Source organism: Microcaecilia unicolor, chromosome 1, assembly GCF_901765095.1.
Source record: "Microcaecilia unicolor chromosome 1, aMicUni1.1, whole genome shotgun sequence".
NCBI classification, from domain to species: Eukaryota; Metazoa; Chordata; class Amphibia; order Gymnophiona; family Siphonopidae; genus Microcaecilia; species Microcaecilia unicolor.
In genome coordinates, this window is record NC_044031.1 from 763,505,798 (window position 1) to 763,528,466 (window position 22,669).

Below are 22,669 nucleotides of genomic sequence, written 5' to 3' on the forward strand. Positions count from 1 at the left end.
CCAGATCTCTTACTGGTTGGTGGGGGATCAAATACTTATTTCCCTCTGCAGAATGCAAATAAATTCATATACTTTCCACAATGTGATTTTCCGGATTTAATTTGTGATGTGCTATCTCTCACTGTTACCAATAACCTACCCTTCAATTATGGGCTGCTCATGTCTTTGTCAGTGGGCAAACTTACAAAATCAGCAAGGGATCAAATACTTATTTCCACCACTGTATAAGCATATATCTTAGGAATTTCATGTGCTTCAAAAGCTGGATCTTCAAGCCCAGTCACAAAGCTAACCCTTTAGCTATGTAATTCAAACATTCTGAAAATGTTCAAAGTTAGCAGCCAGTTATTATAAATATCAGAATACTAAACCAAACATCTGAGTACTTGATTTGCTTTTGCTAGTCATCCACTAAAAATCTATTAATTTAAAAAAATGTAAAAAAATATCAACTTATTGTTCCCAATTAAAAATCGGTGCTATAAACCTTCTCAAATTCTCCATATTACAAATAAATATATTTAATGTAAACAAACGCTACTCTGATTTTAGTGCTCCTCTTCTCCCCCTCTTCCTAGTTGATTTGCAAAATGTATCTCCATTTAGAAGTCTGTAGTATAGTGACTTTTGTTCAGATGACACTTATGTTTTGGGTAGTAACCTATTTTACTGCTGAGAAGCAGGATGGACATTGATAAGTCAAGGGTGAGCTCCTCCTTCAAGACTGCTTTTTGTTATGAAGCAAGCAAAGGGCGTTAGGCCAAGCCACTCACAAGACTGGCTGAATGTCACCTGGTGAAAAGTAACTGCAGATCATTTCATCGTCATACGAGGGCAAGTTAATCTTTTGTATGATTTAAGACAAGTCGTTCTTTCCAGACTGACATTTTCTACTGAGCAGTCTAAACAGTGCCAAATATCCCATGGCAAAGTATTACTAAAGTACTTAAAAGCACAATTACAAGGATCTTCTGAGAAGCTGCTGTGAAAGTCTCACACCAAAGGCTAAAAGGCCCTTTAGGATAAAGGGCTTGGTGAGATACTTGTATATCACATAACGTTGCACATATTGCTTCACAGATATGGTTGCCCAAAGGTCCTTCTGCATTCCATAACTCCTGTGCTTGGAGGACGGTCGCAGTTCTGGGTGCACTTCACTTGTGTGGAAGTGAGTCGGTCATACGCCATTTTGTATTCTTTGTCGAATACATCTGGAGAAAATGAATACAAACTGTTATGTTTTCTGACTTAGATCACATCTATCTAAAAAAAATCTCTCTAAGGGCATAAATGCTTTCTGTATAGCAAAGATACTCACCTTAGCAGGTATTCTCCGAGGACAGCAGGCTGATAATCCTCACAAATGGGTTGGCGATCTGTGCCGACCCGGGAACCGGCATTCCAAAAAGCAAAAAAATCTTTGCTAGAGCTTTCTGAGTGCGACTCGCATCCGACTGCGTATGCGAAAAGTGCCTTCCCGCCTGTCGTGCAGCCATGCTCCTCAGTTCAGTAAAGAGTAAAAAAGAAAGATACAGAAGACAACTCCAAGGGGAGGTGGGTGGGTTTGTGAGGATCATCAGCCTGTTGTCCTCGGAGAATACTTGCTACAGGTAAGTATCTTCGCTTTCTCCGAGGACAAGCAGGCTGAATAATCCTCACAAGTGGGGTATCCCTAGCATCCAGGCTCACTCAAAACAATAAACAATGGTCAACTGGGCCTCGCAATGGCGAGGACATAACATAGATTAACCTACCAGGTACTTCTTAGCCAGGATCAGGTGACCCTCAGGGGGAGGAATGCTGGCTTCGGCCTAACCCCTGGTAAGCCTTTTCTTGGTTGAGAGGTGCCCAGCTCTCCCACCGGTTGCCTTCTCAGGTGCCGTGGAGGACTTGCAGCTCATCTGCATATCCTCGGAGCCTTCGCCAGAGTGACTCCCAGGTCCGTTCCGATCCACTCGGGGCCTCTGCTCAAGGTGCACAGTGCTCCTACCAGGTGCTGTGGAGGACTTGCAGCGTTCTGCATATCCTCACAGCTGCATCCGGGGTGACTCCCAAATCCACCCCGACCTTCCCAGGGCCTTCGCCACAGTTACCCAGGGCTTTCGCTCCACCTACCCAGAGCTACCAGGTACTTCTTAGCCAGGATCAGGTGACCCTCAGGGGGAGGAATGCTGGCTTCGGCCTAACCCCTGGTAAGCCTTTTCTTGGTTGAGAGGTGCCCAGCTCTCCCACCGGTTGCCTTCTCAGGTGCCGTGGAGGACTTGCAGCTCATCTGCATATCCTCGGAGCCTTCGCCAGAGTGACTCCCAGGTCCGTTCCGATCCACTCGGGGCCTCTGCTCAAGGTGGGAGAAGAGGATATTTCTCTGGTAAGTGAACAAATTTTGCTTGTGCTTTCGGAACTTGAAGATTGGGGTTTAAAGGAGGAACTGTAAGTTAGTGATAGGCTGATATCCTTAATACTTTAGCAAGTTTTAAATTACGGAAAAACTCAAAAAACACTAAGATGGAGTCAGCAGTCCAGCAGCGAGAGGGGTGCTATCCAGTCTTTTGCATTGAGTGTCACATGTATGATTATCTCCCAATTGGTGAGGTGTCATATGTGTGTGCCCGATGCAAAGAGCTCCTAGCTCTCAGAGAACGTGTCCGTTCCCTTGAGGCTAGAGTAGCAGACTTGATGGAGCTGAGGGAGACAGAGAGGTACATAGAGGAGACCTACAGGGATGTTGTAGAGAAGTCCCACCTCCAGTCAGGTAGCCCCTGTGCTACCTTGGAGGAGGGAGGTCTCCTAGAAGGAGAGCATCACCCTGGTGAAGTAGGAAGTACTCCTGTAGCCAGGACCTGCCCACCAGGGGATGTATTATCCTTTCGCACCGAGGATATATCTCCAAATGTTGCCCGGGAGGGAAAGGTTAGGACAGCTGTTGTACTTGGTGATTCGATCATTAGGCATATAGATAGCTGGGTGGCTGGTGGACGTGAGGATCGCCTGGTGACTTGCCTGCCTGGTGCGAAGGTGGCGGACCTCACGTGTCACCTAGATAGGATTCTAGATAGTGCTGGGGAGGAGTCCGCTGTCTTGGTACATGTGGGTACCAATGACATAGGAAAATGTGGGAGAGAGGTTCTGGAAGCAAAATTTAGGCTCTTAGGTAGAAAGCTGAAATCCAGATCCTCCAGGGTAGCATTTTCTGAAATGCTACCTGTGCCACGCGCAGGGCCCAAGAGACAGGCAGAGCTCCAGAGTCTCAATGCGTGGATGAGACGATGGTGCAGGGAGGAGGGCTTTAGATTTGTTAGGAACTGGGCAACATTCTGGGGAAGGGGGAGCCTATTCCGAAAGGATGGGCTCCATCTTAACCAGAGTGGGACCAGGCTGCTGGCATCGGCGTTTAAGAAGGAGATAGAGCAGCTTTTAAACTAGAAATGGGGGGAAGGCCGACAGTCGCTCAAAAGAGCATGGTTCGGGATAAGGTATCTTTCAAAGATATCACCATAACAGGGAAGATAGAGTATCCTGATAGTGAGGTTGCAAAAGAGATTGTAGTAGATCGGGTATCTTTAAATAACAATAAAAATCAGACAAAAGATTGCCAGTTAATACTGTCAAGTACTAAGCATGATGTACTTAGGAACAACAAACATAGTTTGAAATGTCTATATGCGAATGCCAGGAGCCTAAGAAATAAGATGGGGGAGTTAGAATATATTGCACTAAATGAAAAATTAGATATAATAGGCATCTCTGAGACCTGGTGGAAGGAGGATAACCAGTGGGACACTGTCATACCGGGGTACAAATTATATCGTAGTGATAGGGTGAATCGGATTGGTGGAGGGGTAGCATTGTATATTAACGAGAGCCTTGAATCAAATAGATTGAAAATTCTGCAGGAAGCAAAACACTCCTTGGAATCACTGTGGATTGAAATTCCATGTGCAAAGGGGAAAAGGATAGTGATAGGAGTGTACTACCGTCCGCCTGGCCAGGACGAACAGACGGATGCGGAAATGTTAAAGGAAATCAGAGACGCAAACAAACTGGGCAACACAATAATAATGGGGGATTTCAATTACCCGCATATAGACTGGGTTAATGTAACATCTGTACACGTAAGGGACATAAGATTTCTTGATGAAATCAAGGACAGCTTCATGGAACAGCTAGTTCAGGAGCCGACAAGAGAAGGAAAAATACTAGACTTAGTCCTTAGTGGTGCTCATGATCTAGTGCAGGGGGTAACGATACGAGGGCCGCTTGATAACAGTGATCATAATATGATCGGTTTTGATATTGGCATTGAAGGAAGTGAAACTAGGAAATCAAGTACGCTAGCGTTTAACTATAGAAAAGGTGATTACGACAAAATGAGAAAAATGGTGAAAAAAAGACTGAAAGGAGCAGCTCGCAGAGTAAAAAACTTGCATCAGGCGTGGATGCTGTTTAAAAACACCATCCTGGAGGTTCAGGACAAATATATTCCACGTATTAGAAAAAAGGGAAAAAAGACTAAACGTCAGCCGGCGTGGCTAAACAGTAAGATAAAGGAGATCATTAGAGCCAAAAACAATCCTTCAGAAAGTGGAGAAGAGAACCAACTGAAAGTAACAGGATAGATCATAAGGAATGCCAAGCCAAATGCAAAGCGGAGATAAGGAGGGCAAAAAAGGACTTTGAGAAGAAATTAGCGTTGGAAGCAAAAATACATAGTAAAAACTTTTTAGATACATTAAAAGCAGGAAACCGGCCAAAGAGTCGGTTGGGCCGCTGGACGAAAATGGTGTTAAAGGGGCGATCAAGGAGGACAAAGCCGTAGCGGAGAAATTAAATGAATTCTTTGCTTCGGTCTTCACCGAGGAGGATTTGGGGGGGACACCGGTGCCGGAAAGAATATTTGAAGCGGGGGAGTCGGAGAAACTAAACAAATTCTCTGTAACCTTGGAGGATGTAATGGGTCAGTTCAGCAAGCTGAAGAGTAGTAAATCACCGGGACCTGATGGTATTCATCCCAGAGTATTAATAGAACTAAAAAATGAACTTGCGGAGCTACTGTTAGAAATATGCAATCTGTCCCTAAAATCGAGTGTAATACCGGAAGACTGGAGGGTAGCCAATGTTACTCCGATTTTTAAGAAAGGTTCCAGAGGAGATCCGGGAAATTATAGACCGGTGAGTCTGACGTCGGTGCCGGGCAAGATGGTGGAGGCTATTATTAAGAATAAAATTGCAGAGCATATACAAAAACATGGACTGATGAGACAAAGTCAGCACGGATTTAGTGAAGGGAAGTCTTGCCTCACCAATCTAATGCATTTTTTTGAGGGGGTAAGCAAACATGTGGACAATGGGGAGCCGGTTGATATTGTATATCTGGATTTTCAGAAGGCGTTTGACAAAGTGCCGCACGAAAGACTCCTGAAGAAATTGCAGAGTCATGGAATCGGAGGTAGGGTATTATTATGGATTAAGAACTGGTTGAAAGATAGGAAGCAGAGAGTAGGATTGCGTGGCCAGTATTCTCAGTGGAGGAGGGTAGTTAGTGGGGTCCCGCAGGGGTCTGTGCTGGGTCCGTTGCTTTTTAATGTATTTATAAATGACCTAGAGATGGGAATAACTAGTGAGGTAATTAAATTCGCCGATGACACAAAATTATTCAGGGTCGTCAAGTCGCAGGAGGAATGTGAACGATTACAGGAGGACCTTGCGAGACTGGGAGAATGGGCGTGCAAGTGGCAGATGAAGTTCAATGTTGACAAGTGCAAAGTGATGCATGTGGGTAAGAGGAACCCGAATTATAGCTACGTCTTGCAAGGTTCCGCGTTAGGAGTTACGGATCAAGAAAGGGATCTGGGTGTCGTCGTCGATGATACGCTGAAACCTTCTGCTCAGTGTGCTGCTGCGGCTAGGAAAGCGAATAGAATGTTGGGTGTTATTAAGAAGGGTATGGAGTCCAGGTGTGCGGATGTTATAATGCCGTTGTATCGCTCCATGGTGCGACCGCACCTGGAGTATTGTGTTCAGTACTGGTCTCCGTAGCTCAAAAAAGATATAGTAGAATTGGAAAAGGTACAGCGAAGGGCGACGAAAATGATAGTGGGGATGGGACGACTTTCCTATGAAGAGAGGCTGAGAAGGCTAGGGCTTTTCAGCTTGGAGAAGAGACGGCTGAGGGGAGATATGATAGAAGTGTATAAAATAATGAGTGGAATGGATCGGGTGGATGTGAAGCGACTGTTCACGCTATCCAAAAATACTAGGACTAGAGGGCATGAGTTGAAGCTACAGTGTGGTAAATTTAAAACGAATCGGAGAAAATTTTTCTTCACCCAACGTGTAATTAGACTCTGGAATTCATTGCCGGAGAACGTGGTACGGGCGGTTAGCTTGACGGAGTTTAAAAAGGGGTTAGATAGATTCCTAAAGGACAAGTCCATAGACCGCTATTAAATGGACTTGGAAAAATTCCGCATTTTTAGGTATAACTTGTCTGGAATGTTTTTACGTTTGGGGAGCGTGCCAGGTGCCCTTGACCTGGATTGGCCACTGTCGGTGACAGGATGCTGGGCTAGATGGACCTTTGGTCTTTCCCAGTATGGCACTACTTATGTACTTATGTACTTAATATACAAACTAGCTGAGAGTGCAGTCTGGAACAGAACAAAATGGGCCTAGGGGGTGGAGTTGGATTCTATACCCCAAACAGATTCTGCAACACGGACTGCCCAAACCGACTGTCGCATCAGGTATCCTGCTGAAGGCAGTAATGAGATGTGAATGTGTGTACTGAGGACCACGTTGCAGCTTTGCAAATCTCTTCAATGGAGGCTGACTTTAGGTGAGCCACCGACGCAGCCATGGCTCTGACATTATGAGCCATGACATGGCCCTCCAGAGTCAGCCCAGTTTGGGCATAAGTGAAGGAAATGTAATCTACTAGCCAATTGGAGATGGTGCATTTACTGATGGTGACTCCACTCCTGTTGGGATCAAAAGCAACAAACAACTGGGCAGACAGTCTGAAGGGATTCGTCTGCTCCATGTAAAAAGCCAACGCTCTCTTGCAGTCCAAGGTGTGCAAGCTACTTTCGCAAGGGTGGGCATGAGGGCAGGGAAAAATGCTGGCAAGACAACTGACTGGTTCAGATGGAACTCCGACACCACCTTCGGCAGGAACTTAGGGTGCGTGCGGAGGACTACTCTGTTGTGATGAAACTTAGTATAAGGAGCATCAACTACTAAGGCCTGAAACTCACTGACCCTATGAGCTGAAGTAACAGCCACCAAGAAAACGACCTTCCATGTCAAGTACTTCAAATGGCAGGAATTCAGTGGCTCAAAAGGAGCTTTCATCAGCTGGGTGAGAACGATGTTGAGATCCCATGACACTGGTGGGGTTTGACATGGGGCTTTGACAAGAGCAAACCTCTCATGAAGCGAACAACTAAAGGCTGTCTGGAGATAGGCTTACCTTCTACACATTGATAAGCACTAATTGCACTGAGGTGAACCCTTACAGAGTTGGTCTTCAGACCAAACTCTAAGTGTAGAAGATATTCAAGCAGGGTCTGTGTGGGGAAAGAAAGGGGATCTATGGCCTTGCTGTCAGAGCAAAATGCAAACCTCTTCCATTTAAAAGAATAACACCTCAATGGAATCTTTCCTGGAAGCCAGCAAGACCCGGGAGACACTCTCCGAAAGAGAATTGAATCAGGAACGAGCTATGGACGTAATCTACTTAGATTTCAGCAAAGCTTTTGACACGGTTCCCCACAGGAGGCTCTTAAATAAACTGGATGGGCTGAAGATAGGACCCGAAGTGGTGAACTGGATTAGGAACTGGTTGACGGACAGACGCCAGAGGGTGGTGGTGAATGGAATTCACTCGGAGGAGCGAAAGGTGAGTAGTGGAGTGCCTCAAGGATCGGTGCTGGGGCCGATTCTGTTCAATATATTTGTGACTGACATTGCCGAAAAGTTAGAAGGTAAAGTTTGCCTATTTGCGGATGAAACTAAGATCTGTAACACCCCGGAGGGAGTGGAAAACCTGAAAAAGGACCTACTGAAGCTAGAAGAATGGTCTAAAGTTTGGCAATTAAAATTCAATGCGAAGAAATGCAAAGTGATGCACTTAGGGAGTAGAAATCCATGGGAGACGTATGTGTTAGGCGGGGAGAGTCTGATAGGTACGGATGGGGAGAGGGATCTTGGGGTGATAGTATCTGAGGATTTGAAGGCAACGAAACAGTGTGACAAGGCGGTGGCCCTAGCTAGAAGGTTGTTAGGCTGTATAGATAGAGGTGTGACCAGCAGAAGAAAGGGGGTGTTGATGCCCCTGTATAAGTCGTTGGTGAGGCCCCACCTGGAGTATTGTGTTCAGTTCTGGAAGCCGTATCTTGTTAAGGATGTAAAAAGAATTGAAGTGGTGCAAAGAAAAGCTACGAGAATGGTATGGGATTTGCGATACAAGACGTATGAGGAGAGACTTATGGACCTGAACATGTATACTCTGGAGGAAAGGAGAAACAGGGGTGATATGATACAGATGTTCAAATATTTGAAAGGTATTAATCTGCAAACTAACCTTTTCCAGAGATGCGAAGGCGGTAGAACGAGAGGACATGAAATGAGATTGAAGGGGGGCAGACTCAAGAAAAATGTCAGGAAGTATTTTTTCACGGAGAGAGTAGTGGATGCTTGGAATGCCCTCCCGCAGGAGATGGTGGAAACGAAAACGGTAACGGAATAAACATGCATGGGATAAACATAAAGGAATCCTGCTCAGAAGGAATGGATCCTAAGGAGCTTAGACGAGATTGGGTGGCAAAGCCGGTGGCGGGAGATGGAGATGGTGCTGGGCAGACTTATAAGGTCTGTGCCAGAGCCAGTGGTGGGAGGCGGGACTGGTGGCTGGAAGGCGGGGATAGTGCTGGGCAGACTTATACGGTCTGTGCCCGGAAAAGGACAGGTACAAATCAAGGTAAGGTATACACAAAAAGTAGCACATGTGAGTTTATCTTGTTGGGCAGACTGGATGGACCGTGCAGGTCTTTTTCTGCCGTCATCTACTATGTTACTATGTAAACATGCTCAAAACGGAATAATCCATTTGTACAAAAGAGATGAGGTGAAGATATGATTCCATATGCCCCAATGAAAGGAGAGTTTCATTTTAATTCAATTTAATTTCAGTATAATCCTTCTTTATAATACCAGGCTTCCCAAGGCAGTTTACTACAACAGTTAAGATGAACCCAAAATCTCCAGCCTGGAACTGGATAACTTGGCATCTCTGTGGGCTGATGCCAGTTCACAGAACAATATCAAATTTTTGGTCCTTTATTGTGATGAGGGTTGGTCTGTGTTCTGCATGTGACTGAGGTTAGAGATTCTGCTGGCATGTGGTTTGTGTGGGAATCTGTATCAGTCTGGTTTTTCCAATGGGACCCGTATTGCTGTAGTGTATATTCATTCTGTCTTTTTAAGGTACAGTTATTGGTATTTGTGTGTTCAGAATAGGTGTTAAGGTTTGCTACATAGTGTGATAAAGTCACATCCAGGATAGTTGGGTTAAGGCAATTTCAGTCTGAAATACAAGTCCCAGAAGGCATTGCAGGCAAGGAGTCAGAGGGTGAGATGAAGAACCCAGACTGGACTCCTAGCTGCAATCAGGGAAGACATGGGTGTAAGCTGGCAGGTTGTGTAGAGTGGCTGCCACTAGGCGGAAAGAGAGTTAGGAAACCCTGTGTGCAGGAGCTCATCACTGGTCTCATTAGTCTAATGCTCAACTCAGCTGGTATGGGTGTGGGGAAGCTAATGGAAGGAGAATGATTGGTTGTGGTAGTGGTAGCAGAAGCCAGGGATTGATTAGGCAGGTGGGAAGGAGTCCCAGGAGTTGAGTTCAGAAGGAGAGAAGCAGTTGCAGGCTGAAAACCCTTGGGCAGGGAGGTCCCTAAAGTACTGAAGCAGGCTGAAATTCCTTGGGTAGAGGGAGTCCCTAAAGTATTGAACTCTCCTGAAGGTAAAGAGGATAGAAGGTAGAAACTGCTGCTTGGTGACTGAACAGTGATGATGAACTGAAAGAACTGTTTGTCTTGGGAATTGAACTACTGTTTATTGTGCACTGGATAAAGAGCCCAGACTGCGCGAGGGAGGGGAGAGGGCAACGGGAGGGAAAGGGGTAAAGATGTGGGAGGATGGGAGGGTAGAGGGGGTGGGTGAAAATGTGAAAACAAAAATTGATGATGGACTCAATCATTGGCTTTGATTGGCTTTCTGTTATGTATGTTATGATGTTGATATGTTATTTATGCCAGATGTGGAATGTATCTTATTTTGATAGTCATCAATAAAAAATGTTGAATATAATAAAGAGCCCAGACTGGAGCTGACTGTAAGCCTGGATTGAATCCTGGTATGTGCTGATAGCCTGCTGCTTAAAGGGGACTATTTGCCACACACTTTCAGGTGGCTTATATGTGCTTAAGATTGAAGGTGAATGCTGCTGTTGGAACTGTGTACTAGAAACCTGCATGGAATAAAAGTCTTTAAGATTGAAGTTACTGGTGGACATCTATTTCTTCATTGTACCGGGAGCCTGTGGCTGGAGGAGATTGTTTATTTATTTATTTGTTGCATTTGTATCCCACCTTATCCCACCTCTTTGCAGGCTCAAAGTGGCTTACAATACATCATGAGTAGTGGAAGAATGTAAGTAAAATAAGCATTTATTATTACATGATCTTGGTAGCATGATGATAAAAGCAAAGTAATAGTATACAAGCAGATGTTCTATCCTTGGCTGCACAAGAAAGGTACCTGGTTGCAATAGGCTCTAAGAAGCATCTTCATAAGATTTAGTGTTACTTTTATCAAAGAATCTGTCAGTGAAGGGATTCTGTATTGCCATTACCGAGGTCCTACCAGAATTTGAATTCATTTTTTTCTATGGACAACTCTAAGAGGAAACATCTTAGCTGTGGACTATGATAAATCTGTCAAGTAATTTTAGGCGTATGTCCAATTTGCCATTTTAGAAAAGGTGGTTTTTAACACAATTTAATCATGCAATTACGTTTGTTATAAAGCAAAGTTTGAAGGATATGTGCCATTGCTGTAATTATTTTTACAGGATACTGTGATGTGTGTTTAGATGTTTGCCATTATAGTAGACTTATGTCTTCTCAAGTTAGCGTGTTGCTTGTCTAGTAATTAATATGCAAAATTGTATGTATCTTCTATACAATATTAATCAGAGGGTAGAAGAGATCGATTTAAATCACATGAGAAGAGACCTCTCCTTGGGGTGCCAGCTAGAGCATACACTATTTAGCCAATAGCACATTTAAAGGTGCCAATTACATAGGTATGCTTATACTTATCTGCTGCTTTTCTGTCCATTTACAGACACAAAGTGGCATATACTCTGAAGATTTGGGTGTGCAATTGGTTGGGTGGTGAGTGCTTTGGCTGGCACTTTTGGGAGAGGTTTCTTCTAGTGAAATTTTATGTATGTAACAGTTGTAACCTGCCTAGAATTGTGGGATAGTGCAGGATTGAAATTTTTTAATTTATTTAAAACTAGTAAAAAAAAAGGCCCGTTTCTGACACAAATGAAACGGGCGCTAGCAAGTTTTTCCTCGTAGTGTGTATGTTTTGGAGAGTGTATGTGAGAGTGACTGTGTATAAGAGAGAGAGTGAAAGTGCGAGTGTGTGTGTGTGTGAGAGAGAGAGAGAGTGAATCTGGGTGTGAGTGTGTCTGTGAGAGAGTGTGTGTGTGAGAATGAGAGTGTGTGCAATTGCGTATGTGAGACACAGTGTGATAGAGAGTGTGTTTCACACAGATACAGTGTGTGCGAGAGTGTGTGTGAGACACTGATTCTCTGTGAGACTGAGTGTATGAGACCAAGCGAGTGTGTAAGTGACTGTGTGACACACAGAGAGTGAATGTGATACACTGTGAGACATAGAGTGTGTGAGAGTGAGAGACAGAAAGACATTGTCTGTGAGAGAGAGAGTGTGTGTGTGACAGAGATACCTCCCTCCCTCTCTCTCTATGGTGTCAGGCCCCCCTCTCTCTCTGGTGTCTGAGATTGCCACCACTGCACCTAAGCAATTGATGTGCTGGAGGAGGGGGAGAGAGAGAGTGTGTGTGTGTGTGTGGGGGGGGGATGTGTTGGAGGGGTTCAGCTTGGAAGAAGAGGGGTGTGGGGTGTTCAGGAAGCGCTGCCAGATGAGAGTGAGAGAGTGAGTGTGTGTGTGTGTGTGTGTGTGGGGGGGGGGGGGTCAGGAAGCAATGCCAGATGACATTGTGAGTGAGTGTGTGGGGGGGGGGGGGGGCAGGGGGTTCAGGAAGCGCTGCCAGATGAGAGAGAGAGTGAGTGTGTGTGTATGGTGTTTCAGGAAGCGCTGCCAGATGAGAGAGAGAGAGTGAGTGTGTGTGTGGGGGGGGGTAGGAGGGGTTCAGGAAGCGCTGCCAGATGAGACAGAGTGAGTGTGGATGGGGGGTGGAGGGGGGGTTCAGGAAGCGATGGCAGATGAGATTTTGAGTGAGAGAGTGTGTATGTTGGAGGGGTGTGTTGGTTGTGTTGGGTGGTTCAGCTTGGAAGAAGAGGGGTGTGTGGGGGGTCTGGAAGTGCTGCCAGATGAGTGAGTGTGTGTGGGGGGGGCAGTTTGTCAAGCGTTTGCAGATGAGAGTGAGTTTGTGTGTGTGTGTGGGGGGGTGTTCAGGAAGCGCTGCCAGATGAGAGAGTGTGTGTGGTGGTGGTGGTGGGGTGGTTCAGGAAGTGTGGCCAAATGAGAGTGAGTGAGTAAGTGTGTGTGTGTGTGTGTGTGGGGGGGGGGGGGGGGGGTTCAGGAACGGCTGCCAGATTAGTGAGTGACTGTGTGTGGTTGTGGCAGGGGTTTCAGGAAGCGCTGCCAGATGAGAGTGAGTGAGTGTGTGTGTGTATGTACGTGTGTACGGGGTTTCTGGAAGCCCTGCCATATGAGACAGAGTGTGTGGAGGGGGGTTCAGGAACCGGTGCCAGATGAGTGAGTGAGTGTGTGTGGGGGGGCAGGGGTTTCAGGAAGCGCTGCCAGATGAGAGAGTGAGTGTGTGTGTGGTGGGGGGGAGAGGGTTTTGCCAGATGAGTGAGTGTGTGTGTGTGGGGGAGGGGGGGCAGGGTTTTCAGGAAGTGCTGCCAGATGAGAGAGTGAGTGTGTGTGTGTGTGTTTGGGGGAGGGGGTTTAGGAAGTGTGGCCAAATGAGAGTGAGTAAGTGTGTGTGTTTGGTTGGGGAGTTCAGGAACTGCTGCCAGATGAGTGAGTGAGTGTGTGTGTGTGTGGGGGGGGGGGGGGGGCAGGGGTTTTTGGAAGCATTGTTTTGAAGATGAGGGAAGGTAGCGCTGCCAGATTGCAGGAGTTTTTTCGTTTATTGCCGTCACTGCCTCCTCTGCGCGATGTTCCCCCCCCCCCCCCGCCATCCCACCCACCGCAATGCCCCCCCCCCCCGCCGCCATCCCACCCACCGTTTTCTTACGTAGTTTGCTGGCGGGGGGGGGGGGGGGGGGGGCCAAAATCCCGCCAGCAGAAGTCCTTTGTTGTTTGCTGACTCCGCTTGTTCTTCGGCATTGCTAGCCTTTGCTGGGCGGGGTTCTGTGCTTCAGATGTCCTGCACGTGCATGACGTCAGACGCACAGAAGCCCTGCCTGCAAAGGCTAGTAAATGCTGAAGTTCACGCCGGAGTCTGAAGACAGGACTTGTACTGGCGGGGTTTCGTGTCCCCCGCCAGCAAAGCTACGCGACGGTGGGTGGCTTTAGGGGGTGGGGGGGGGGGCGGCTCGGGGAGGTGGTTGTTTGCACCTCCATCATTTTGTTGGCTGGGCTTCTTTTCTTTTGATGAGCTTTGTTGGTTGTTTTGGTGGGGCGGTGCGCGAGGTGGGGGCGGCGCGGTGGGGGGGGGGGTGTTGGTCCTCGGTCATTCTGTGTGCGGGGCTTCATTTTAACTTCGTAGCTTTCAGGTGGTTTGCGAGGTTGTTTCCCAGCGTTTCCTAGGCAGGGGGAGGAGTAGGGAAACTACTCCTCCCCCTGCCTGGATGCGGTCCCTTCTTTCATTTTTCTTTTGGTTTTCCGCCCTCGACGTCATTACGTTTGACGCGAGAGTGGGGCAGCGAGTCTTGGTCAGTGGCTTCACCACCATGAACTTACGAACCGTTCTGGGAGTCTGAGTGACTTCAGAACGTTGTCCTCAGAACGTTGAGGGTGAGTTTTATATTAGATTTTCTGTGTTATATAAAGTATGTATGTGGTTTATGTTGATACAGGACATCTGTTGGGCAGATAATTTTGTCATCAAGTGCACGCTAAGGCATTATTTAGACTATCCCATGAAACACGACTCATACCTATATACATAGTGCCCACCCATATCAGCTCTGGGCCCATCCAATTGTCAGGTCTGGCTACGCCACTGATTTGAAGAACCCACCGGTCAGAGGTTATGAGAGGCCACCTTTGGTGAAAAAATATTCTCCTCCCAACCGGAAAGTCATCCGGCACAGACACTTTTATTGTGGCTATGCTCTCCTGGAGCCACTCAAAAGCCCGTCCCTTGCTTTTGCTGGGGAGCAGTAGGGGCCTTGGGCGCACGTGATTGACGGGAACAAGCACGCTGGGGCTAAGCCTGAGTAGGCTGGCAAGACGCCGGAGTGTACCTATGCCTTGAATAGGAATAGGGATCACTCCGTGACCCACCAAAATACCTCCTTGAGGAGGTGGAAGCAGAAGGCGCCCGGTGGGAGAGAGAAGCCATAGCATCTGTGTGCTTCTTGATCTGGGTCAACTAGATCTTCCATCTTCTCTCCAAAAAGATTATCCCCCTGGCAAGGAACATCCACAATCCTCTGCTGGACCAAATGGTCCAGGTCAGAAACACGAAGCCACGAGAGTCTGCGCATTGCTATACCTTGAGCAGAGATCCTGGATGCTACGTATGCGTCCCTAGCCAAAAATTTACGACATGCTTCCTGCTGCTTGACCAGCTGGAGAAAAGGTTCGGCCTGTTCCGGAGGGAAGGCATTGACCAAACTAGACAGCTACTGCACCGAAGCATAGTCCCTAGAACTCTTGGCTCTTTTGAGGGCAGAGTCCACCACCATGGAGTTGTGGGCTAACTGAGACCTCATCAAGCCAGGCTCCCCGTGGATCTGATACTGTGAATCTGTCTTCTTCAGGACTATGGGGACAGACAGAGGGGACACCCAGTTTCGCAAAAGGACTTCCCTGAGTACCTTATGCAAAGGAGATGTCAACTGTCCCTCTAGGTGGAGAGATATAGTCCAGGACCTCGACCATCTCAGCCCTGGGCTCGTCCTCCATGTCTACAGGGAATGGAATGGCCTGAGCCATTTCCTGCACAAAAGGTGAGAAGGAGAGGCTCTCAGGAGGAAACAGTCTCCTTTCAGGTGGAGGGAAAGGTTCAGAGGGAATCTCTGAGAAGTACCTGGGATCTTCCTCCGACTCCTATGAGCATTCTTTCTCGGTGTCAGAGAGCACTTCCCTCAGTGACTTGCGAGACCAAACCCGCCTCGATGCCGAAGACCCATGGTCTCAATGGCGATGTTGAGGGGCCGACTCCCACATGGACTGCGGCAAGGCTTCCCCCATCGATGTTGATGGGAAGCCAACCTGGGTGGCAGCCGATACCAGAGAAGCAAGTGGCGCCAAGCTCGGAGGCCGCACCACAGGTGGAGGGCCAGACATAGCTGCAGCAGATGGCAAGGTAGGCGCAAGCACCCCCGACGCCAATGCAGTGTGGCACAGCAGTCCTTCCGGAAGCTCTGCAAGCAAGGCCCGTATCCGCTCATCGAGAGCAGCCATCGGAAAAGGCTGTGGGGTCAGTGAAGCAGTCGATGGCAGAGTTGCCTGTGGCTTGGGAGCAGGAACTGGACTACTGGGAGACTGAGACATTGGCACCTCTTGTATGGAGGGGAAGCGGTCCTCCCAGGGTCGATGCTTCTCGGGTGCTGATGTCCTCGGCATCCCGGAGCTCCCAGCACCATGTGTTGTGGGAGAACGGTGTCGATGCTTCTGAGCCTTCACTTGATGCACCTCACTGAGGCCGTCAAATCCCCATGTCTCCTCAGGGTCAGGTCCGACGATGGACGGTCCCGGGGGGCCTGCATAGCAGGAGGCCTCGAGGCAGGTGGAGACCCACTCGATGCCTCACTGTTCCCAGTGTGTCTTAGTCTGTCAGCAGCCATGCTTATCTCTCCTCCCGACGTTGGTGCTTCCCTTGAAGTTGACGTTGATGCTGCTGACCTCGATGCCGACGTTGAAGGACCAGACTGAGCCCCAAAAAGTTTCTCTCGCTGGGCTTCTCGAGCCATTTGAGTCCTTTTCTTCATACGAAAACAAAGGGCACAACGAGCTGGGCTATGGTTGGGCCCAAGGCACTGAACACACCACGAATGGGTATCTGTGCCTGAGATGGTCTGGTTGCACCAGGGAGCTTAATTTTTTTTTTTTTTTTAAACAAGGCAATAAAATAAAAAAGAAAATAGAGGTGAAACATCGAAAAAAAACGAAGGCACTAAAGGCTTTCCCAGGTGAAAAAGCGGAGATAGGTAAGAACTGCTGCTCCTTACACTGAAAAATAACTGAGAAGCGCGGATGCATGGCGGGCAGGAAGGCACTCTGCTTATGCGCAGTCGGACGTGCGTCTCGCTCAGAAGGCTCTAGCAAAGATTTTTTTTCTTTTTGGAATGCTGGTTCCCGGGCCGGCACGGATTGCCAACCCACTTGTGAGGATTATTCAGCCTGCTTGTCCTCGGAGAACAATGTTTCTCATGTTTTGTTAGTTCTTAATGAGAAATAAAACATCTAGTTCTGCTGCACTGAAGTGAGACGGTCATAAGCCATTTTGTATTCTTTGTCGAATACATCTGGAGAAAATGAATACACACAAACTGTTATGTTGTCTGACCCAGATCACATACATCTAAAAATCTCTCTAAAGACACAAATGCTTTCTGTATTAATGTTTCTCATGTACTGTTAGTTTTTAATTAGAAGTAAAACATCTAGTCCTGCTGCACTGAATGTATCATTTTCTACCCTTTCCAATGGTTGTGAATGGTCTGTTTTCATATTTAGAGACATCCTACTCAGGACAGGATTACCTCTATGGTGAGCCCTAGGCAAACTAGCACAATGGACCCCGCCACCCCACCATCATAATAAATATATGTTAAAACATTCACAAACAGGGCCCCATGTGGTTCTAACTGCAGAGAAGACCAGCAGAGGAGAAAGCAATAGGTAAGAATTAATGTCTAGTCTTGCTTTATTAACTGCTTAGGAAATTCATTGATGGACAGGGTATAAATTGTTTCAAATAAGGAAATGCTGCTCATCAACTCCTGCTGACTGGAGAACAATGTGTACATGGTGGAAGAACAGATCATAGTAGGCAGCAGTGGCTCTGGTTCCCTCCACTCCTCTGCCAGCAGCTGACTTACCAGGACAAAAATCTATCTTGGAAGCCACAGAATTACACATCTGAGAGGGCCCTCATTTGGGACATCCCTAGTTTGCCTATTCCTTAATCCTACCCAGAGTACCTCAGAGGATTAGCATAATCAAAGACATCTGTTAGTCAAAAAAATAACAAAAATAAATTAAATCATGGATAAATCTCAGCATGTGAATCAGGGGCATAGCCAGACATCCAATTTTGGGTGGGCCTGGGCCCAAGATGGGTGGGCAGAAGTACTCCGCAAGTGATTTGGTCTCTCCCTCTCTCACCTGCATGCCATATGGTCCTTCAAACATCAGCCCCTCCCCTGCATACCTTTTAAATAGCAGATTTTCACCGACAGCGAACAGCAACTAATACACACTGCTCATGTTGGCCTCACAGCCTTCCCTCTGATGTAACTTCCTGTTTCCGCATAGGCAGGAATACATCAGCGGGAAGGCTGTGGGGCTGGTGCGAGCAGTATGTATCAGTCGCTGCTCACTGCAGGCATCTGGTATTTACAAGGTATGCAGGAGGGACAGTTGTTGGGAGTTTTCGGCTGGTGGGGCTTGGGGAATCCCTGCCAGCCACATCATAGATATGCTGCTACTGGGTGGGCCTGAGCCCAAAATGGATGGGCCTGGTCCCACCCAAGCCCACCCTTGGCTACGCCACTGATGTGAATATGCAAAAGCTTGAAGGGGAGTGGTTTTTTTTTTTTTTTAAATAAGACCCATACCGATTTACAGTCCCCAACGATACCTGTGAATCCTGCACTACTCTCCCCCACCCTCACAACAGTCACAGTACACTCACATCAGAGCATGCAATTCCCTCATACATTCAAGTAAAAAAATAGACAGGCTAATTTGTGCCTTGCTTGTTTTCCTCTGTACAGTGAGGGTTGCCCTGAAGAGAGAAACAGCACTTGGGCCTTTATGCTGCACAACATGGGGCAAATTCTCACTTCTTCAGTGCCCTTTTAGGATGCAAACTTGTAATTCATATGTGCGCCAAAACAGAGCTGTAGGTACCTGAGACATTGTGCACTAATTTAATCATTTTGGAAAGCTTGCATGAGAACCATGATTTTACAAAGTAGCTATTTACGGAACCATCAGATGACTGAAGAACAGGGTCTTCATGAAGATCACCATTTCATGTTATCAGTCTGGCTGTGAGGCATCATTTATGTTGTATTGTTTGAAAGATTCTACAAGGCTATTTATTTTAGAATGACACTCTTTGTGTTGTTTTCCTGGCATTTTGACGCAGACATTAGTGCAGAAACACAGCCAGTGTCAAGTCCATATGCACTTCATCATCAGCTATCATCAGAGGTCTATGTCACAATAAAGAACATTTTCTATGCTGGACTCCCTTCTCTTTGCCTGGTCATTCCCACTGTGTTGTGCTTTTCTGATATGTATGTGTGTGTGTGTGTGTGTGTGGGGGGGGGGGGGGGGGGGTTGGGATTCTATTTTTCTGTCGGACTTCATGTATTGAGTGGACAGAAAAAATATGAATGCACTTCCAGTTTCACAATGGCAATATACTTGTACTTTAAAATATGAACTTCATTTCCCACTTAGAAGCCCCATGTAAACAGTGGGTTTGTAGAAGGTAATTATATAAAGGCATCTATTTTCTGTGTATTTTATAAAATATCAACACAAATCCTAAAACGTGCACACAAGAATAGTCAGAACACCCCTAACATAACCATACCCTCTTTGCATTTGCATGCGAGATAAGTCCAGCAGCGAGAGGGGTGCTATCCAGTCTTTTGCATTGAGTGTCACATGTATGATTATCTCCCAATTAGTGAGGTGTCATATGTGTGTGCCCGATGCAAAGAGCTCCTAGCTCTCAGAGAACGTGTCCGTTCTCTTGAGGCTAGAGTAGCAGACTTGATGGAGCTGAGGGAGACAGAGAGGTACATAGAGGAGACCTACAGGGATGTTGTAGAGAAGTCCCACCTCCAGTCAGGTAGCCCCTGTGCTACCTTGGAGGAGGGAGGTCTCCTAGAAGGAGAGCATCACCCTGATGAAGTAGGAAGTACTCCTTTAGCCAGGACCTGCCCACCAGGGGATGTATTATCCTTTCGCACCGAGGATATATCTCCAAATGTTGCCCGGGAGGGAAAGGTTAGGACAGCTGTTGTACTGGGTGATTCGATCATTAGGCATATAGATAGCTGGGTGGCTGGTGGACGTGAGGATCGCCTGGTGACTTGCCTGCCTGGTGCGAAGGTGGCGGACCTCACGCGTCACCTAGATAGGATTTTAGATAGTGCTGGGGAGGAGACGGCTGTCTTGGTACATGTGGGTACTAATGACATAGGAAAATGTGGGAGAGAGGTTCTGGAAGCAAAATTTAGGCTCTTAGGTAGAAAGCTGAAATCCAGATCCTCCAGGGTAGCATTTTCTGAAATGCTACCTGTGCCACGCGCAGGGCCCAAGAGACAGGCAGAGCTCCAGAGTCTCAATGCGTGGATGAGACGATGGTGCAGGGAGGAGGGCTTTAGATTTGTTAGGAACTGGGCAACATTCTGGGGAAGGGGGAGCCTATTCCGAAAGGATGGGCTCCATCTTAACCAGAGTGGGACCAGGCTGCTGGCATCGGCGTTTAAGAAGGAGATAGAGCAGCTTTTAAACTAGAAATGGGGGGAAGGCCGACAGTCGCTCAAAAGAGCATGGTTCGGGATAAGGTATCTTTCAAAGATATCACCATAACAGGGAAGATAGAGTATCCTGATAGTGAGGTTGCAAAAGAGATTGTAGTAGATCGGGTATCTTTAAATAACAATAAAAATCAGACAAAAGATTGCCAATTAATACTGTCAAGTACTAAGCATGATGTACTTAGGAACAACAAACATAGTTTGAAATGTCTATATGCGAATGCCAGGAGCCTAAGAAATAAGATGGGGGAGTTGGAATATATTGCACTAAATGAAAAATTAGATATAATAGGCATCTCTGAGACCTGGTGGAAGGAGGATAACCAGTGGGACACTGTCATACCGGGGTACAAATTATATCGTAGTGATAGGGTGAATCGGATTGGTGGAGGGGTAGCATTGTATATTAACGAGAGCCTTGAATCAAATAGATTGAAAATTCTGCAGGAAACAAAACACTCCTTGGAATCACTGTGGATTGAAATTCCATGTGCAAAGGGGAAAAGGATAGTGATAGGAGTGTACTACCGTCCGCCTGGCCAGGACGAACAGAGGGATGCGGAAATGTTAAAGGAAATCAGGGACGCAAACAAACTGGGCAACACAATAATAATGGGGGATTTCAATTACCCGCATATAGACTGGGTTAATGTAACATCTGTACACGCAAGGGACATAAGATTTCTTGATGAAATCAAGGACAGCTTCATGGAACAGCTAGTTCAGGAGCCGACAAGAGAAGGAAAAATACTAGACTTAGTCCTTAGTGGTGCTCATGATCTAGTGCAGGGGGGTAACGATACGAGGGCCGCTTGATAACAGTGATCATAATATGATCGGTTTTGATATTGGCATTGAAGGAAGTGAAACTAGGAAATCAAGTACGCTAGCGTTTAACTATAGAAAAGGTGATTACGACAAAATGAGAAAAATGGTAAAAAAAAGACTGAAAGGAGCAGCTCGCAGAGCAAAAAACTTGCATCAGGCGTGGATGCTGTTTAAAAACACCATCCTGGATGTTCAGGACAAATATATTCCACGTATTAGAAAAAAGGGAAAAAAGACTAAACGTCAGCCGGCGTGGCTAAACAGTAAGATAAAGGAAATCATTAGAGCCAAAAAACAATCCTTCAGAAAGTGGAGAAGAGAACCAACTGAAAGTAACAGGATAGATCATAAGGAATGCCAAGCCAAATGCAAAGCGGAGATAAGGAGGGCAAAAAAGGACTTTGAGAAGAAATTAGCGTTGGAAGCAAAAATACATAGTAAAAATTTTTTTAGATACATTAAAAGCAGGAAACCGGCCAAAGAGTCGGTTGGGCCGCTGGACGAAAATGGTGTTAAAGGGGCGATCAAGGAGGACAAAGCCGTAGCGGAGAAATTAAATGAATTCTTTGCTTCGGTCTTCACCGAGGAGGATTTGGGGGGGACACCGGTGCCGGAAAGAATATTTGAAGCGGGGGAGTCGGAGAAACTAAACAAATTCTCTGTAACCTTGGAGGATGTAATGGGTCAGTTCAGCAAGCTGAAGAGTAGTAAATCACCGGGACCTGATGGTATTCATCCCAGAGTATTAATAGAACTAAAAAATGAACTTGCGGAGCTACTGTTAGAAATATGCAATCTGTCCCTAAAATCGAGTGTAGTACCGGAAGACTGGAGGGTAGCCAATGTTACTCCGATTTTTAAGAAGGGTTCCAGAGGAGATCCGGGAAATTATAGACCGGTGAGTCTGACGTCGGTGCCGGGCAAGATGGTGGAGGCTATTATTAAGAATAAAATTGCAGAGCATATACAAAAACATGGACTGATGAGACAAAGTCAGCACGGATTTAGTGAAGGGAAGTCTTGCCTCACCAATCTAATGCATTTTTTTGAGGGGGTAAGCAAACATGTGGACAATGGGGAGCCGGTTGATATTGTATATCTGGATTTTCAGAAGGCGTTTGACAAAGTGCCGCACGAAAGACTCCTGAAGAAATTGCTGAGTCATGGAATCGGAGGTAGGGTATTATTATGGATTAAGAACTGGTTGAAAGATAGGAAGTACATAAGTACATAAGTACATAAGTAGTGCCATACTGGGAAAGACCAAAGGTCCATCTAGCCCAGCATCCTGTCACCGACAGTGGCCAATCCAGGTCAAGGGCACCTGGCACGCTCCCCAAACGTAAAAACATTCCAGACAAGTTATACCTAAAAATGAGGAATTTTTCCAGTCCATTTAATAGCGGTCTATGGACTTGTCCTTTAGGAATCTATCTAACCCCTTTTTAAACTCCGTCAAGCTAACCGCCCGTACCACGTTCTCCGGCAATGAATTCCAGAGTCTAATTACACGTTGGGTGAAGAAAATTTTCTCCGATTCGTTTTAAATTTACCACACTGTAGCTTCAACTCATGCCCTCTAGTCCTAGTATTTTTGGATAGCGTGAACAGTCGCTTCACATCCACCCGATCCATTCCACTCATTATTTTATACACTTCTATCA

At 46.6% G+C, this 22,669-nt stretch overlaps 1 protein-coding gene across 1 annotated transcript in view; it reads right to left on the reverse strand.

Moving 5' to 3' along the window:
• Positions 1-229: 229 nt before the first annotated feature.
• Positions 230-22,669, reverse strand: part of DENND4A (DENN domain containing 4A) — a 576,041-nt gene continuing 553,601 nt past the window's right edge. The window contains 1 exon segment of the mRNA XM_030189785.1: positions 230-1,211. Within this exon segment, the coding sequence (XP_030045645.1) occupies positions 1,075-1,211 (137 nt within the window). The 3' untranslated portion in view covers positions 230-1,074.